Below are 19,215 nucleotides of genomic sequence, written 5' to 3' on the forward strand. Positions count from 1 at the left end.
CACCCAGGCTGGAACGCAATGGCGCGATCTCAGCTCACTGCAACCTCCACCTTCTGGGTTCAGGCAATTCTCTCACCTCAGCATCCCGAGTAGCTCAGACTACAGGTGTGCACCACTATGCCCAGCTAATTTTGTATTTTTAGTAGAGATGGGGTTTTGTCATGTTGGCCAGGCTGGTCTCGAACTCCTGACCACAGGTGATCTGCCCGCCTCGGCCTCACAAAGTGCTTGGATTACAGGCGTGAACCACTGCACCCAGCCTGTTTTCTGTATAAAGTACATAAGAGACACTGGATGATATGAGAGAAGAAACTTGGAGTTGGGAGTCAGGGTACCTGAGTTCAAGGTCTGGTTTCACCTCTTACCAACTCTGTGATCTTGGGCAAGTCATGGCCCCTCTCTGGGCCTCTCTCTCCATAATTAAAAAAAAAAAAAAATCAAGGTTTAAAACTATACCATCTACTTTACAAGGTTCTTTTGAGAATTAAATAAGGTAATATATATGAAAGAACCTAGCCTACTATCTGACATACAATAAATTTTTACTGAATTTTAACCCTTCCTGATGTGAAAGTGCAATGCAAAAATAAACTACTATTCCCAAAGTGAGATAAACAGAGAAAATTAATGAAACCTAATTAAGAGTGTCCATTACCCCCCCAAAATAGAAAGATACAAAGAATGTATGTCCATCTACATAATATACGTAACGTATCAATTACTTGACTTAATAACCAAAACCAAGATCTCAGAATAACACAAACATCATCACTTGCAACTTCACAGCTTTAAGGCTGTCTAAAGGTCAGCAAAACCTAGGCACAGTTTAGGACAGGGTTAGAACAAGGGAACTTAAGGCCGACCACGGTGGCTCATGCCTGTAATCCCAACACTTTCGGAGGCCGAGGTGGGCGGATCACTGGAGGTCAGGAGTTTGAGACCAGCCTGATCAACATGGTGAAACCCTGTCTCTACTAAAACAATACAAAAATCAGCCAGGCGGGGTGGCGGGCACCTGTAATCCCAGCTACTAGGGAGACTGAGGCAGAAGAATCAGTTGAACCCGGGAGGCGGAGGTTGCAGTGAGCCGAGATCACGTCACTGCACTCCAGCCTGAGCGACCATAGTGAAACTGTCTCACACAAGGGGGAAAAAAAAAAAGAATAGGAGAGCTTAAAATTCAGACTAAACTTTACTTTTTTTTATTTTTATTTTTTGAGACGGAGTCTCTCTCTGTCACCCAGGCTGGAGTGCAGTGGCACGATCTCAGCTGACGGCAACCTCTGTCTCACGAGTTCAAGCGATTCTCCTGTCTCAGCCACCTGGGTAGCTGGGATTACAGGCATGTGGTGCCACTACGCCCGGCTAATTTTTGTATTTTTAGTAGAGACAGGGTTTTACCATGTTGGTCAGGCTGGTCTCGAACTCCTGACGTCAAGCAATCTACTCCCCTTGGCCTCCCAAAGTGCTGGGATTACAGGTGTAAGCCACATCTGGCCAGACTAAACTTTTAAAGTCAACTAGACACTTTATTATTTGTTCTAACGGTCCGAATACCAAATATCATCAATGTGGTATTCTGAGATGTATGCTACCCATACGTTTTTATTTGTTACAGTTTAGGTCTCTGGTTCTTATCTATGCTGCAAGACCCAATATCCAGATATCCTCCTCATCCCTACCTGCCAAAGTGTCCTCTATTCTAATTTATTAATTTTTTTAGAGACAGGGTCTTGCTCCGTAGCCCAAGCTGGAGTGCACTGGCACAGTCATAGCTCACCACAGCCTTAAGCCCCTGGGCTCAAGTGATACTTCTGCCTCCACTTCCTGAGTAGCTGGGACCACAGGTGTGAGCCACTGCATTCAGAGCTTCCTCCACTCTAGTGGCTTACTACTAGCATTCAAGAAAACTGGTAGCAAAGAAGAGCATATATTAGGGCTTTCAACAATATCGACAAATACTTATTCAGCACTTGCTATGTGTTAGGCCCTATTTGAAGCATCTAGCACATAGCATCAACAAAAACAAAGTCTCAACTTTCAAGGAGCTTATACTCTAGTGGGAAGCTATACACAAAGTACAGTAGTGATTAGTGCTCAGCAAAATAAAACAGAAAATGATAGGGCTTAAATATAATCCTCATTCTACGGGCCCAAAATATAGCTTACTGTGGAAGACTGACATATAAGAGTAAAAAATTAGCTCCATCATTATCTGCATTTTTGAATCACTCAAAAATGGTCAAGTTTTTCCTACATTTATTAGGAGGGAGGCTGCAACAATGAGACCAGTGTGCTCTCTACCAACACAGACTAAAGACTAAATCTCATAAAATAATTAGAAATAAACTAATTCAACAATGTAGACCACATATAATTTTTTCTAGTTGACATTATACTTTCGGCCGGGCGCGGTGGCTCAAGCCTGTAATCCCAGCACTTTGGGAGGCCGAGACGGGTGGATCACGAGGTCAGGAGATCGAGACCATCCTGCATAACACGGTGAAACCCCGTCTCTACTAAAAATACAAAAAACTAGCCGGGCGAGGTGGCGGGCGCCTGTAGTCCCCGCTACTCCGGAGGCTGAGGCAGGAGAATGGCCTAAACCCGGGAGGTGGAGCTTGCAGTGAGCTGAGATCCGGCCACTGCACTCCAGCCTGGGCGACAGAGCAAGACTCCGTCTCAAAAAAAAAAAAAAAATTATACTTTCATACTAGAAAAAAAAAAAGGCTTAAAATAAATATTCTATTTTACCTAGTCCATTCCCAGTCAAAAAGACCTCAGGGTGGGAAGGGGGACCAGGTGCAGTGGCTCACACTTATAATCCCAAGACCTGAGGAGGCTGGAGAGGCCTCCAGGCAGGAGAGAGGATCACCTAAGCCCAGGAGTTTGAGACCAGCCTGGGCAACACGTGAAAACTTGTCTCTAGAAAGATTTTAAAAATAAGCCAGGTGTTGTGGCATGTATCTGTGGTCCAAGCCACTCAGGAGACTGAGGTAAGAGGATCACCTGGGGAGGCTGATGCTGCAGTGGTAGTGCCATTGCACTCTAGCCTGGGCAACAGAGTAAGACCCCGTATAGAAAAAAAAAAAAAAAAACGGCCAGGCATGGTAACTCACGCCTGTAATCCCAGCACTTTGGGAGGCCCAGGAGGACAGATCGCCTGAGGTCGGGAGTTTGAAACCAGCCTGGCTAACGTGGTGAAACCCCATCTCTACTTAAAATACAAAATTAGCCGGGCATGGTGATGCACGCCTGTAATCCCAGCTACTTGGAGGCTGAAGCAGGAGAATCACTTGAATCCGGGAGGGGGAGGTTGCGGTGAGCCCAAACTGCACCATTGCACTACAGCCTGGGCAACAAGAGCAAAACTCCATCTCAAAAAAAAAAAAAAAAATTAAATTTAAAAAAAGATAATCTGGTAATCACTGCTGAATTGGGGGAGACACTTTCAAGGGTAACCCAAGAAAAGGTGGGACTATTACCAGAGTTTCAGTGGCCCCAGTTCCTTGCAACAGATAAATGATTTAGCTATTTCATAGAGAATTATATGTAAGACAAGTTAACAGGATTGAATATGTGATAATACGATAACATCTTTCAGAAAAGCTCTCCATTTGTTTTTTATTTCACTTTTTTTTGCTAGGCGAAAGTGCTAAAAGCTCTCAATTTCATCAAGATTGACAAGCACACCAGGCATAGTGGCTCACACCTGTAATCCCAGCACTTTGGGAAGCCAAGGTGGATCACCTGAGTCTGGGAGTTCAAGACCAGACTGAGCAAAAAAAACCAGACCAGCCTGAACAGCCTGAGCAGGGAGAGCCTGCCTTTACAGAAAAAATTAAAAATTAGCCAGGTATGGTGGCACATGCCTGTAGTCCCAGCTACAGTTCCATGCTGAGATGGGAGGACCACTTGAGCCAGGCGGTTGAAGCTACAATGAGCTATGATCACGCCACTGCACTCTAGCCTGTGCAACAGAGTAACACCCTGTCTCCAAAAAAAAAAAAAGAAAGAAATACAGAAATAAATCATTGTTACCTCAGAACAACCCACCCCAGCATCAAAAGGAAGCTTCTATCCCTCCCACTTGAGTACCTCCTCAGGTATACAAACTCGCCTCAGAGATCTGGCTTTGTTCTGGCAATCTATATACAAAAGTCCTAATATTTTCATTACCTAAAAAAAAAATTAAGTCTTGCTTAAGAGAAGCCAAACACTGTTTATCCACCCTTTATCAATCAATACCTAGCTGTTCAACTCCAACAATGCTAAATATTCTAGTTCCAGAAAGTGTAGCTTATGTTCCAAATCTACACATATACACTATCTTCAAAGGCGCATTTCCTTTCCACATGTAATAGGTAAATAACGAAGCTTGGAAAAACACCCCTTTATTTATTTATTTATTTATTTATTTATTTATTTATTTATTTACTTTTGAGGCAGAGTCTTGCTCTGTCACCCAGCTTGGAGTGCAGTAGTGCGATCTCAGTTCACTGCAAACTCCACCTCCTGGGTTCAAGCAATTCTCCTGTCTCAGCCTCCTGAGTAGCTACGACTACGGGCGTCTGCCACCACGCCTGGCTAATTTTTGTATTTTTAGCAGAGACAGGGTTTCACCTTGTTGGTCAGGCTGGTCTCAAACTCCTGACCTCAGGTGATCCACCCACCTCGGCCTCCCAAACTGCTGGGATTACAGGCCTGAGCAACCGCACCCAGCCAAAAAACAATCTTTGTGTGAGAAATGGGGGTCTATGTTGCCCAGACTGGTCTCGAACTCCTGCACTCAAGTGATCCTCCCTTCCTGGCCTCCCAAAGTGCTGGGAGTATAGGTGTGAGTCACCATAACTGGCAAAAGACAGTTTTTTAAAACTAGTTATTCCTTTTTTTTTTTTTTTTTTTTAGATGGAGTTTTGCTCTGGTTCCCCAGGCTGGAGTGCAACAGCATGATCTCGGCTCAGCGCAACCTGTCTCGTGGGTTCAAGTGATTCTCCTGCCTCAGCCTCCTCAGTAGCTGGGACTACAGACAGGCATGCGCCACCACACTCTGTTAATTTTGTATTTTCAGTAGAGATGAGGTTTCTCCATGTTGTGTCAGGCTGGTCTCGATCTCCCAACCTCAGGTGATGGGCCCCCCTCGGCCTCCCAAAGTTCTGGGATTACAGGCATAAGACACCGCCCTCGGTCTTTTTTTTTTTTTTTTTTTTTTTGAGACGGAGTCTCGCTCTGTCGCCCAGGCTGGAGTGCAGTGGCCGGATCTCAGCTCACTGCAAGGTGGGACTATAGGCTCCCGCCACGACGCCCGGCTAGTTTTTGTGCATTTTTTAGTAGAGACGGGGTTTCACCGTGTTAGCCAGGATGGTCTCGATCTCCTGATCTCGTGATCCGCCCGTCTCAGCCTCCCAAAGTGCTGGGATTACAGGTTTGAGCCACCGCGCCCGGCACTTTTTTTTTTTTTTTTTTTTTTGAGGCGGAGTCTCGCTCAGTCACCCAGGCCGGAGTGCAATGGTGTGATCTCGGTTAACTGCAACCTCTGCCTCTCAGGTTCAAGTGATTCTCCTGACTCAGCCTCCTGAGTAGCTGGGATTACAGGCACCCTACACCACGCCCGGCTAATTTTTTTTTTTTTTTTTTGAGATGGAGTCTCACTCTGTCACCCAGGCTGGAGTGCAGTGGCGCAATCTCAGCTCAGTGCAACCTCCACCTCCCAGGTTCAAGCAATTCTCCTGCCTCAGCCTCCCCAGTAGCTAGGATTATAGGCACGCACCACCAACCCCAGCGCCCAGCTAATTTTTGTATTTTTAGTAGAGATGGGGTTTCACCATGTTGGCCAGGCTGGTTTCAAACTCTTGACCTCAGGTGATCCTCCTGCCTAGACCTCCCAAAGTGATGGGATTACAGGCGTGAGTTACCACACCCAGTCCTTAGCTAGTTATTGCTGATTTTTTTTTCCAAAAATGACTTGTTGGGAGGCCAAGGCGGACAGATCGTTTGAGCCCAGGAGTTCAAGACTAGCCTTCGGAACATGGCAAAACCCCACCTCTACAAAAAATACAAAAATTAGCCAGGCATGGTGGCACAGGGTTGTAGTCCTAGCTACCTGGGAAGCTGACGTGGGAAGATCACTTGAGACCAGGATGTCGAGGCTTCTATGACCTGTGGTCATGCCACTCTGCACTCTAGACTGGGCGACAAAGACAGACCCTATCTCAAAAAAAAAACAAGTAAGAAAGTTCCCTCCAGGCCAGGCGCGGTGGCTCACGCCTGTAATCCCAGCACTTTGGGAGGCCGAGGCAGGCGGATCACGAGGTCAGGAGATTGAGACCATCCTGGCTAACATGGTGAAACCCCGCCTCTGCTAAAAAACATAAAAAACAAAAAACTAGCCAGGCATGGCAGCGGGTGCCTGCAGTCCTAGCTACTCGGGAGGCTGAGGCAGGAGAATGGCGTGAACCCGGGAGGTGGAGCTTGCAGCAAGCCAAGATCACGCCACTGCACTCCAGCCTGGGCCACAGAGCAAAACTCGGTCTCAAAAAAAAAAAAAAGAAAAAGAAAGTTCCGTCCAAATATATAATGTGCCCTCTTACACAAACACTGCTAAGATAGCACATTAAACAAAAGAAAACATATGCCAGTTAAGGGTTAATGTATGCAACAGGTAGCAATCACCTTATAACTTAAAGAAAAAAGAAAAAACAAAAATCTTGCCAAGACAAAAGTCAAGAGTACTTGTCTCTCCTTCCCACTACACCTCCCTACCTTGTTTTTTTTTTTAAAAAAAAAAAAAAAAAAAAAAAAGTGGGCCAGGTGCAGTGGCTCGCACTTGTAATCCCAGCACTTTGGGAGGCTGAAGTGGGTAGATCACCTGAGGTCAGGAGTTCGACACCAGCCTGGCCAATATAGCAAAACCCCGTCTCAACTAAAAATACAAAAAAATTAGCCAGGCATGGTGGCAGGCGCCTGTAATCGCAGCTACTTGGGAAGCTGAGGCATGAGAATCGTTTGAACCCGGGAGGCAGAGGTTGCAGTGAGCCAAGATCGCGCCACTGCACTCTGGGCGAGAGTGAGACTCTGTCTCAAAAAAATAAAATAAAATAAAATAAAAGAAGTGAAGCTGGGCACAGTGGCTCACACCTGTAATCCCAGCAATTTGGGAGGCCAATGTGGGTGGATCATTTGAGGTCAGGAGTTCGAGACCAGCCTGGCCAACATGGTGAAATTCCATCTTTACTAAAAATACAAAAATTATCTGGGTGTGGTGGCAGGCACCTGTAGTCCCAGCTACTCGGGATGCTGAGGCAGGAGAATCACCTGAACCCGGGAGTCAGAGGTTGTAAGTGAGCCCTGATAGTGCCACTGCACTCCAGCCTGGGCAACAGAGTAAGACTCGTTCTCAAAACAAACAAACAAACAACAAAACCCAAAAGTCTGGGCGCAGTGGCTCATGCCTGTAATCCCAGCACTTCGCGAGGCTGAGTCAGGCGGATCACCAGAGGTCAGGAGTTCGAGACCAAACAAGGTGAAACCCCGTCTTTACTAAAAATACAAAAATCAGCCAGGTGTGGTGGTAGGCACCTGTAATCTCAGCTACTCTGGAGGCTGAGACAGGAGAATCACTTGAACCCAGGAGGAAGAGGTTGTAGTAAGCAGAGAGAATGCCACTGGACACCAGCCTGGGTAACAAGAGTGAAACTCCGTCTCAAAAAAAAAAGTGAAAAGTTTTGCTTGCTAGAAAGGCTCTTCTTTTAAAGTCTGGACTGCAAAATCCCTTAGATATCTACCTAACAACTTGACATGATAAAAGTGAATTCCATATAGCAATAACTACCTGGGAAAGGAGTTTTATGGCATCGTCTCTTTTTCTCTTCCCAAAGAAAATTCAAGAAATGTAAAAAAAAAAAATCCCAATGATACAATATTCCACTACGGATATGCTTAATTTCCACAAAATTAGAGATGAAGAATTATCATCTCAACACATGAATTGGGAACGAGACAAATCTCTGAAATCAGGCTCACCGGAATATATGCATGCTGAATATATACTTCCCAATACACACCAAACCTTTCTAGCAGTCACAAAACAAATAAATAAATAAATAAGCCAGGTACTGTGGCTCACGCTTATAATCCCAGCACTTTGTGATGCCAAGGTGGGAGGACTGCTTGAGGCCAGGAGTTCAAGACTAGCATGGGCAACATAGCAAGACCTCGTCTCTAAGAAAAAAAAAAAAAAATCTGAAAATTAGCCTGGCATGGTGGCACATGACTGTAGTCCCAGCTACTCAGGAGGCTGGAATGAAAGATTGCTTGAGCCCAAGAATTTGAGGCTACAGTGAGTTATAATCACGCCACTGAACTTCACTCTGGGCAGAGCAAGATCTTGTCTATGAAAATAAAAATAAAAGGCCAGGCACGGTGGCTCACGCCTGTAATCCCAGCACTTCAGGAGGCCGAGGCGGGCAGATCACAAGGTCAGGAGATCGAGACCATCCTGCCTAACATGGTGAAACCCTGTCTCCACTAAAAGTACAAAAAATTAGCCGGGCGCAATAGTTCTGGCTACTCAGGAGGCTGAGGCAGGAGAATGGCGTGAACCTGGGAGGCAGAGCTTGCAGTGAGCAGAGATCGCGCCACTATACTCCAGCCTGGGCAACAGAGCCAGACCCTGCCTCAAAAATAAATAAATAAATAAATATAAAAATAAAAACAAATAAAAATAAAAAACAAGCCATGGCCAGGTACGGTGGCTCACGTCTGTAATCCCAGCACTTTGGGAGGCCAAGGCGGGTGGATCATGAGGTCAGGAGATCAAGATCATCCTGACCAACATGGTAAAACTAAGTTCTCTACTAAAAATACAAAAATTAGCTGGGCGTGGTGGCCTGTAACTACAGTCCCAGCTACTTCGGAGGCTGAGGCAGGAGGATCACTTGAACTCGGGAGGCGGAGGTTGCGGTGAGCTCAGACCACGCTGCTGCACTCTAAGCCTGGGCGATAGAGTAAGATTCGATCTCAATAAAAATAAATAATAAGTCTTTTCTCAAAAAGAGTAAGGATCATTAGAAAATGTATTAGAGAACCATTCGTTTTCTCCTAAATTCAGTCTAAAATGCAGAGCCAAATAAAACCACCATAAATTCCTTTAGTAATCTTCTAGGCCTTTCTTCAGTTCAGCAAATTTCACATACTACATACAATTCTGTGGCTTTCCTCATTGCCCACTCTTCAAACACAAATTCAAATTTTTATTAATACTGGAGACTATTAATAAAGCTATCTTTGGCTAAGAAAAACAAAAATTGAATTCTTAAACTCCAATAGGGAAACCTTAAGAGGAAAACATGGCTTAAAGGATCCAAGTGTTCGTATACAGATATAAGCTAATCCTTTCAAATCATGTCTAAAATTTCTTTCAACAACATCTCATACATTCCTCCCAAAACACAGAACTTTATCAGCATCCAGTATTCTACCTACTTGTCTTCAATCAATCCCAACAACCCTTCAAAGCTACCAAAGTGTTAATTTATAAAACAAAAGAGAATAATTCATAGTTCTACTCCCCAGCTCAAAGTCACAAATCAAATCTTAAAAAAAATGTATTCAACTATCCTTCCTCAAACAGCTCTACCCCCAAAATTTATATTCTAATCTAACTCAATCAGATGTATTACAATGTCAGTATTGTAAAATTAGGAATCTTTGTCACATTGTAATCCACAAAATCCCTGGGTATACCATGGTTTCTATAAAAGCTAAAGGCTACATATAACTCCATTTCCAAACAGGATAAATATATAAAACATAAAATATTTTTGGCCAAAAGCCAAATTCGATATTAATACACCTTTCCCCCTCCTCTGGTGCACAGAAAAGTCACCTGAAAAGTTTTAATCACAGATTCACAGTATATTCACAAATGGAAACAAAACAGTTATCCTACTTCAAAACTGGAGGGTGTGGTGGGGGGAGAAAATACTAACCAATCTCTGGCTGTAACGAATCCTTTCTTCTTCGGGTTCCATCTCTCACTCTTCTGTTGAAATTACTGTAAAGAAACCACTCCAGGGCTGCCTTCCTCTTCCTCCTTAGGAACCAGATTGCAACACTAAAGAATAATGATACAAGCAGAAATGAGAACTCATTCTCAAACTTGTGCTTTCTGTTCACGGAAAGGAGTATATAAGGTAACTGTTAAAGGTTCTCTGAAAAATCAGGTTCCTCTTCATGAGTTTGGGACCTTTCTGCTCTTGGGCAAGTGGTTCCATGTCATGTTCAACATTAATCACATTACAACTGTCGGAGGCCTAGACGAAACGAGATGTTGGTTTCAGTTCCTTGTGGATGGGCCACACCACTAGTTTCTCCCCACGGGATTACCACTAGCAAGGATCCCCTTCGTGACAGCATCAGCAAGAAAAAAAAAGCTCAGGACTTTTATCTCTAGAGAGCTGACCAGGTGAAACACCACTGAACTAATTCCGATCCTAACCAAATTAGTTCTCTCTCACCAGTAATCAGAAACTAAAGGAAAGAAGGGTAGACTATGTAAAAAGAGGACAAGAAATTAGGATTTAAATGACCCCAAAACAATTTCCCATACCCCTCCTGTAAAGCCGTGCACAATCGTCGCCTTCCTTTCTAGACTCCCCGGGTCTTTTCATTCCCAAATCTACCCTCCACCCCAACACAAGATGTGCACAACTCTGAAACAAATTTCAGAGGCGCAAATCAAGGACCAAAATTCCACCTGATCTTTTTGGATAAAGTAATAAAATAAACGATCGCATCTATGGATACGAGGAAAATACATCTTGTCCAAAAACGCAATAAAAGACCGGCCGGGGCGACGGTCAATCGGCAATACCAAGAAACGGTTTCCTTTTTTCTAAATATTCTCGTGGATAATGGCTTCCATTGAGAACGCAGGTTCCCCCCGTTTTTGTCACTACATTACAGCCACGTTAACAGCATCCTTTCAAAACTGCTACGAGACCAGAGGACCCGATGACACAGTTTGCGAGAGCAGTTGGTGGCAGAGCCCTCCCGGAGGAAGCCCTGGCCCGAAGTCCGGAGGGAAACGGTGCTTGCACCCCCTGGGCGACGACCACCCGGGCTTGGAGCAGCCAGGGCCGGAGAGGAAAAAGGGCGAATCTCGCTGGGCTCCCCCAGGAAAAAGCGTTTCAATGGTTCACCCATCGGAAAAAGAAACTTTGCATTCAGTCTTTGGATAACACAGTCAACCAAACTTCCAAATGAGGGGGGGAGGGGGAAACTCACCGGAGATTCTGCTCTTGAGTTCTTGTCCAAGTGAGAAGTAAGATTCCAAAGCTGAGAGGAATAATTAAATCCCAAACGTCGTCTTCGGTTTTTCGGTGGATCAACCCAGTATCCAGAGAGGATCAGAGCGACCAGGAAAAGGGAGCAAACAGTTGCTGAATCAAACCTCCTCTTCTGGCTTTGGAGACCGGGAGTCGGAGGCGTCAGGAGAGGGGAGCGCGACCCCTCGGCGCCGAGCCCGGGGCGCCCCCGCCTCCCCCGGGCCAGTGGTCAGCAGCCCGGGCCCGAGCCCCGGGCCGGCCCCGGCCGCAGGGAGCGCCCTCCTCGCCGTGCCCTCGGCCAGCAGGGGCTGGTCGCCTCCGGGAGCAGCGGCCGATCAGCTGAGACCGGCCGGCCCGAGGCTCCCCGCGCCGCCCCGGCCCCCCGGAACGCGGGCCCCGGCCCCGGGGGGCGGACAGGGCGGGAGCGGCGCGGCGCGCCGGGATGGGGGCCCTGGCTCCCCTCGCGTCTCCCCCCTCAGCTCCGGCTCCGCGCTGCGGGACGAGCCCCCCGGCTACTCCCCAGTCGCAGAGGAGGGATTCCGGGGGATGGGCCCCCTGGCGTTGCCCCTCCTCCCGGAGCGCCCCCTGGCCAGGAAAGACAGGGCGGCGACAGGCCTAGCCGCTGGGAAGGTGCTCCGCGAGCCGCCGCCGCCGCTGCCGGGGAGGGGTGTTGTTTCCCTCACACAGGAGGAGCCGCTGAAGCAGCCGCCGCCATTTTGAACCCGTCAGACTCTCACATACACACAGCTCCTCCGAGGCGCACTGCGCAGGCGCCACCTCCCCACCCCTCCTCCAGCTCGCCTCTCCACCCCCCACCCCCTTCAGGCCTCCCTGCGCTTCTTACCGCTCGCCCGGGCGCGCGTGAACGCGCACGCGTCACTCCCCTCTAACGCGGACACACCGCCGGCGCGCGCACGCGCGGATGCGTCGGCCTCGAATCGCCCGCGCCCCGCGACGCCGACGCGGCTCCCTGCGCCCCCTCGCGTCAGGCCTCCCGCCCGCCCTCCCGCCGGCCCGCCGCCCCCGCTCCCCGTCGGCGTTCTTCCAGGGCTCGGGCCCGGCCGGCTGCTCGCGCCTGCGCGAAGGGCACCGATCCTCCTCCGCGCGCCCTCCCCCCACGCACCCTCACACACACTTCGCCTCTGTGACCCCGCCCCTCGCGGCCAGCTGCGCCGGCCGCCCTCCCCCACCCCCCTTGGGAGGGTGGTGACCCCCCCCGACCCCCCACAAAGCATAGCACCCCCCCCAAGCAGTGAGAGACATGCGCCCCCTTCCCCTTCAACCGCCTTCGGCCCCAGGCGGCCCGTCACAGTCACACAACCTGAGGGCCAGGAGGCCTGGGCCAGGGCAACCGATGCCCGCCTCAAAGCAGGGTCTCCCGGGGTCAGGCCGACGGGCTAGGCCTGCGCGACCTGGGCTCCCGGCTCAGGCCTGCCTAGGGCGAGAGGGCGCAGGGAAGGGGTGCATGGCCGCCGGCTGCCTTCCCTTCGCGTGCCGGCCGGTGGGCCGAGGCCGGCCTGCCCGCCATCCCTAGGCAGGCCCCGGCGCCGCCGCCACGGGGCTCGTCCGCCCTGGGCCCGGGGGCTCCTCGGTGCAGCGGCCTGGCCCCGCCTCACCCACTGCTCGTCGCTCCGAAGGGGCAGGAAACAGGAGTAGCATGTCTGTCCTGGGCTCGGCTCCCCGGGGGAGCTGCAGGCGCTTAACAAGGGCGTCCACAGGTACCAGGCGCAGGAACGGTCTCCGCGACGGCCCGGGGGCGGCGGCGGCCGGCGCGCCCACCGCCGGACGGAGGCGCCTGGCGAGGTGGCCCAGGAAGCCCCCGCTCCTCGGCCACGCTCAGCTTTCCGCCGCGCCGGTGCCCCCGGCGGCCCGGGTGGGACGTGACCCCGCCCCCGGCGAGTCGGGGCGCCCCCCACGGAGGGGTGCGCGGGCCGCCCCCGGCCCCCGGCCCGACCCTGCCGCCCCGGGCCGTGGCGGGCGCGGGAGGCCCGACCGGGAAGATGTCTCCTCTTGGTGCGCGCAGCTTCGCACGGGGGTCAGCGACGGGGCAGCGGCCGCCCGAGCTGCGCCGGCCCTGCCCACGGACCGGCTCCCGCAGCCCGACAGCTGCCCGACGGGCCAGCAGGCTCCGAACGTCGACGGAGCCCGGCCGGAGGTACCCGAGCAATGCCATGCGAGCAGCCCAGCCGCGATCCGGGCATTTCCCCAGCCAATCTCTTGCTCTGGGGTCCGTTTAAATTCTAAATCCCACAAAGGACGGTGGCTAGGGCGTTACACATCGGGGTTGGCACTATTGGCTCCACTATGCCCTTGTTGAGCGGTGTCACACAAATCTTTTTCTCCCTGCCTTGGTTTCCCACTCTTCAGGTTCTGACTCCTGGAAGCAGGGAATGGAGCAGAGAGGTAGGGCATGGAGTGAATCATATAACCTGCATAAACAGCCATCAACCCTTTCAGGAGGACGTTAGCGAGACAATTAAAATAATGATACCTTCTAATTCTATCAAGGCTTGAACTCCAAGGTAAAAGCGCTACGTCAGTGCAAGGTATTATTATTTATTACCACAGAAGGTTTTTCTGCATGCAGAACTTGGGGAGTTTGTACAGACATTCTCTGCTTTGTTTCACAACATCCTTAGGAGACAAGCTGAAGTGCCTGTTAGCGCTATATCCATTTTAAAGATAGACAACTGAAGTATAGAAAGGTTAAAGAGCTTGCATAATTACTCCGACAGCCGACTGAAACATCTCACAAACAGCTAAAAAGGTTTGTTAATAAGATATCATCCTCTTGCATTCTAGTCACTGGGAAATGTTCTTTATTTTGATACCAATTTTGTTCAGACTTCTTAGATTTTCAGAGCACTGATACAAAATAGATAATCACAGAAACTGTATCAGATCTAAAGTGTCTTTAAATCTTTCTGACTATGGTAAAATATATTTTAAAAGTAGCAGTCCCTCACACTGGTGCTACCAGATACGGTCCCATAGGCATCTGGCTCTCTGTAGGTATAGGAAAAGTTAGCAGCTTGTTTCGTTTGTTTTTTAACCACGAGAGAAAGCTTTTGCCATTGTCAGATTAAGTGTTGGGCCTTGTTGCTATTTGCAAAAGAAACAGCTTTATTTCCTTCCTACTCACCCTTATAACCCAGGGAATACTTGGCGGAAAAGAGAAAGTCTCTAGGAGTAGCTCAACTTGGTCTTGCCCTTTTTCTTAACATTCAGACCCCCTTAAGTAATTAACCCTCAGGTGAGTTGCACACCCTTGGCGAACAGATACCTCCAAGTTTAATTCATGTGGGCATGCTGGAAGGAAACCTAGAAAGGCTTTAGACCAGGCCGGGCGCAGTGGCTTACACCTGTAATCCCAGCACTTTGGGAAGCCAAGGCAGGTGGATCACCTAAGGTCAGGCGTTCAAGACCAGCCTGGCCAACATGGCAAAACCCCGTCTCTACTAAAAAAAAAAAAAAAAAAATACAAAAGTAGCCGGGCATGGTGGTGCATGCCTATAATCCCAGTTACTGGGGAGGCTGAGGCAGGAGAATCACTTGAATGCAGGAGGTGGAGGTTGCAGTGAGCCCAGATGGCGCCAATGCACCCAGCTTGGGCTACAGAGGGAGACTCCACCCCCTCGCCCCCCCTCAAAAAAAAGGCTCTAGAACAATAATAGTAGTACTTATTTTGAATGGGACTGCAAGTAGAGCAAGATTTGTCAGATTGCAGCCAGCTCTTTTCCAGTAGAAAACCATTTGTTAACTAGTCTGCATTGGGGGAATAGGACATTTAAACAGATATACACAATGGTTTCTCCACAGGCAGGCTTTGTTAATATTCCAGAGCAGATATGCAGGGTGAGATAAGAGATAGACAGATGGCTAGTGATTCCTCCCACCATCACAGTGGCTTTGATTGGCAAAGATAGATCTGTGAGGCTCACTGCATTGGTCTAAAACAGCCATTTGCAGGGAGAATAGAGCTTGGGGGATTCCCCAAGAAGGCCACCGGAACTATGAACTCTATGACTTCAACCCTGACAATGATATATGGGAAAAAGGAAATAAAAATGCATTCTAGAGGCATTGAAAACAGGGTCCCTGGCTGGAATAAATTGGTACCTTAATAAGATATTAATAAATCCCTGCCTTTTTGAGCAAAGCTAAGACCCAACAAATGCTGAGAGTCAAAATCCAGTCACCCTTTTCTTTTCTCTTCTTTTCTTTTCTTTTCTTTTTTTTGGGGGATGGAGTTTTGCTCTTGTTGCCCAGGCTGGAGTGCAGTGGCTCAATCTCGGCTCACTGCAACCTTCACCTCCTGGGTTCAAGCAATTCTCCCACCTCACCCTCCAAGTAGCTGGGATTACAGGTGTCCACCACCATGCCCGGCTCACCCATTTCTTTTGGGAGACTTTACGGTGCAAAAAGAGAACTCTTTAGTCTGGTTAAGCTAAACTATTTCCAATTTCTCCTTAAATGTTAAGGAGGAAGTAAAGATGTCCCAAACAGTGTAGGTCTAAACTAAAACAGAGAAGTTGGTTGTGAAGATTCCCCAGGAGGTAGCATAACGTTATCAGTGGTTAAAAAGCTTTGGCCGGGTGCCGTGGCTCACGCCTGTAATCCCAACACTTTAGGAGGCCGAGGCAAGCGGATCATGAGGTCAAGAGTTTGAGACCAGCCTGGCCAACGTGGTGAAACCCCATCTCTACTACAAATACAAAAAATAGCTGGATGTGGTGGTACATGCCTGTAATCCCAGCTACACGGGAGGCTGAGGCAGGAAGAACCGTTTGAACCCGGGAGGCCGAGGTTGCAGGGAGCCGAGATCACACCATTGCACTCTAGCCTGGGCAACAGGGGGAGACTCTGTTTCAAAAAAAAAAAAAAAAAAGAGGCTGAGGTGGAGGATTGCTAGAGTCCAGGAGTTGGAGGTTACAATGAACTATGACTATGCCACTGCACTTCAACCTGAGTGACAGTGAGACCCTGTCTCTGAAAAAAAAAGAAGGGAAGGTTTTAAGTAAAGATGATTCAATATTTAAGAAACTTGAAGTTTTCATGTGAGTCAAGAGTTTGCATAGACCTTAAGTGTGATGACTTATTCCTCGATTCTTTTCCCCTTCCCTTTTTTTAAAAATTTTTTTTATTTTTTATTTTTAGACAGTCTCACTGTGTCACCCAGCCTGGAGTGCAATGGCATGATCTTGGCTTGCTGCAACATCCACCTCCCGGGTTCAAGCAATTCTCCTGCCTCACCTTCCTGAGAAGTTGGGATTACAAGCACCCACCACCACGCCTGGCTAATTTTTGTGTTTATAGTAGAGACAGGGTTTCACCATGTTGGCCAGGCTGGTCTCAACCTCCCTATCTCAGGTGATCTGTGCCCCTCAGCCTCCCGAAGTGCTGGGATTACAGGCATGAGCCACCGCACCCAGCCCTCTTCCCTATCCTAACTCCTGGTTTCTCTCCCCAACCCCCAACCCTGGTGTCTCCACTTTTTATTTTATCCTCTTCCGTGACTCCAGCCGCCTCTTTCTCATCATCACCTACCTCCTGAAGTCTCTTTCTCTCCAGCCTTCTTTCCGTCATTTGGCCCACCCCCTCCTCCATGTTCATTCTCTCTCTCCTGGCCCAGTATCATCTGACTGAATGGCTTGCCCACTTTCCTTTAGAATCCATTCGGTGCCCTTAATCACCTCAATCCCATGCTCTCTGATTGTGTTACTTAACCATTTCCTGAACATCTCTCTCCACCCGCCCCCAACCCCGGGGAAAAAAAAAAAAAGAAAAAAAACTCCTAGGGTTAAATGGTGTTGGGGGGTGGTGATAGAAAGTTTTCTTTCTTTCTTTTTTCTTTTTTTTTTTTTGAGACGGAGTCTCGATCCCAGGCTGGAGTGCAGTGGCCGGATCTCAGCTCACTGCAAGCTCCGCCTCCCGGGTTCACGCCATTCTCCTGCCTCAGCCTCCTGAGTAACTGGGACTACAGGCGCCTGCCACCGTGCCTGGCTAATTTTTTTGTATTTTTAGTAGAGATGGGGTTTCACCATGTTAGCCAGGATGGTCTCCTCGATCTCCTGACTTCGTGATCCACCCGCCTTGGCCTCCCAAAGTGCTGGGATTACAAGCATGAGCCGTCACGCCTGGCCAAAAGTTTTCTTTTAAGTTTGGAAGTTGAATCTGAATTGATCAGGGAAGAAAAATGGAAGGCAGAAATGCCCTGCAGATTCTTGGATCATCAGACATGAGTGTCGCATGAGGTTCTTGCATGGAATGTGGCTGACCCTTTCCTTGGGACCATGGGACCACCACCCTCCCTGGCCCCGTGCTGCCTTGCTGCCATCTTTTGCAGGTATGTGACCTTCCGCTGTGCAGACCCACTGCTCCTGAGTGCTGGGGTGAACTTTGGCTGTTGGGGCAACTGCAGCAGTGTCTGGGACCCACCTGTTCTTCAGCAACCTTAGCTTCGCTTTGGAGCCAGGCCACCCTCACTTCTCACTTCTAAAAGGGTGGGACTTCCTGCTGTGCCTGGGAGTGGAGCTCAAAGATGCACAGCCTGTGTCTCAGCTATGCCTGCTTGCTGGGGGCAGTTTCTGGCACCCTGGGGTTTCAGGGTCTGTTTGTGACCTTGCGCTAGCTTCCCAGCTTGGGTTGGTGGTGACAGTCATGCGGGGCTCCAGCCATTTCCCTAAAGGACCAAGTGCTTAAGCACTTAGGCCTGTTTAGCCCCTCCCAGTGAGACTGATCTTTGTTTATCTCCTTCAAGGGCATTCACTACCTTTCATCAGTTTCTGCTAAAGCTGGTGTTCCTTCTGCCACTTTGTGAGAGGTTCTGAGCCCGTCAGAACTTCAGTTCTCTTTAATAAAACAGAGTAGGCTGGGCGCAGTGGTTTACACCTGTAATCCTAGCACTTTGGGAGACCAAGGCAGGCGGATCACCTGAGGTCAGGAGTTCAAGACCAGCCTGGGCAACATTGTGAAACTCCATCTCTACTAAAAATACAAAAATTAGCTGGGCGCGGTGGCACATGCCTGTATTCCCAGCTACTCGGGAGGCTGTGGCAGGAGAATCGCTTGAGCCTGGGAGGTGGGTGGAAGTTGCAGTGAGCCAAGATCATGCAACTGCACTCTAGCCTGGGCAACAGAGCAAGACTCTGTCTCAAAAAAAAAGTCTATGTATATATGTGCATTTAAATATATATAATATATAAAACATACATATTTAAAACATATATACAAATAAAACAGAAGTAGTGACTCCTGCCCTGTTTCCTCCTAGGATTGTTGTGGAGTGAAGTGGACTAATAGATATGAATACCCTTTGGAAACTAGAAGACAACTTATTTTAGAAAGGATTTCTGAGGCCTTGCGCAGCGGCTCATGCCTGTAATCCCAGCACTTTGGGAGACCAAGGTGGGCAGATCATCTGAAGTCAGGAGTTCAAGACCAGCCTGATCAAAATGGATAAACCCCGTCTCTACTAAAAATACAAAATTAGCTGGGCATGGTGGCTCATGCCTGTAATCCCAGCTACTTGGGAGGCTGAGGCAGGAGAATCTCTTGAACCCGGGAGGCAGAGGTTGCAGTGACCCAAGATTGCACTATTGCATTCCAGCCTGGACAACAAGAGTGAAACTTCCATCTCAAAAAAAAAAAAAAAAAAAGGAAAAAAAAAAAGATTTCTGATTTTCCTATTTATTTTAATATTTTTACTTGTTAAATTTTTTTCATAGAAACAGGGTCTCACTATGTTGCCCGGCTGGTCTCGAACTCCTGGCCTCATGTGATACTCCTGCTTTGACTTCCCAAAGTGCCTGGGATTATAGGCATGAGCCGCTGCACCCAGCCAGTTCTCCTATTTTTAAATTTATTTTTATTTTATTGTGGTAAGAAC

At 48.6% G+C, this 19,215-nt stretch overlaps 2 protein-coding genes across 5 annotated transcripts in view; one reads left to right on the forward strand and one right to left on the reverse strand.

Annotated features, from left to right (window-relative positions):
- Window positions 1-12,298, reverse strand: part of KDM2A (lysine demethylase 2A) — a 149,111-nt gene extending 136,813 nt beyond the window's left edge. Inside the window, exons 1-3 of one of the 4 annotated variants that reach the window (XM_030917499.1) lie at window positions 12,172-12,298; window positions 11,287-11,464; window positions 9,990-10,114 (exon numbers count right to left, since the gene is read on the reverse strand). In XM_030917499.1, coding sequence (XP_030773359.1) covers window positions 9,990-10,031 — 42 coding nt within the window. In that variant the 5' untranslated portion in view covers window positions 10,032-10,114; window positions 11,287-11,464; window positions 12,172-12,298. Of the gene's footprint in view, window positions 1-9,989; window positions 10,116-11,286; window positions 12,114-12,171 lie in introns of those variants that run through there. The other 3 variants (XM_030917503.1, XM_010366366.2, XM_030917501.1) reach the window with 3 other exon arrangements.
- A 645-nt stretch (window positions 12,299-12,943) lies between these two features.
- Window positions 12,944-18,964, forward strand: LOC115893510 (transcription initiation factor TFIID subunit 4-like). Its single transcript, XM_030917504.1, has 2 exons — window positions 12,944-14,094; window positions 18,601-18,964. Exon 1 carries the CDS (start codon window positions 12,985-12,987, stop codon window positions 13,642-13,644), a length of 660 nt encoding a protein of 219 aa, XP_030773364.1. The 5' UTR covers window positions 12,944-12,984; the 3' UTR covers window positions 13,645-14,094; window positions 18,601-18,964.
- The last annotated feature ends 251 nt before the right edge of the window (window positions 18,965-19,215 follow it).

Source organism: Rhinopithecus roxellana, chromosome 15 (genome assembly GCF_007565055.1).
Source record: "Rhinopithecus roxellana isolate Shanxi Qingling chromosome 15, ASM756505v1, whole genome shotgun sequence".
Classification (NCBI taxonomy): domain Eukaryota; kingdom Metazoa; phylum Chordata; class Mammalia; order Primates; family Cercopithecidae; genus Rhinopithecus; species Rhinopithecus roxellana.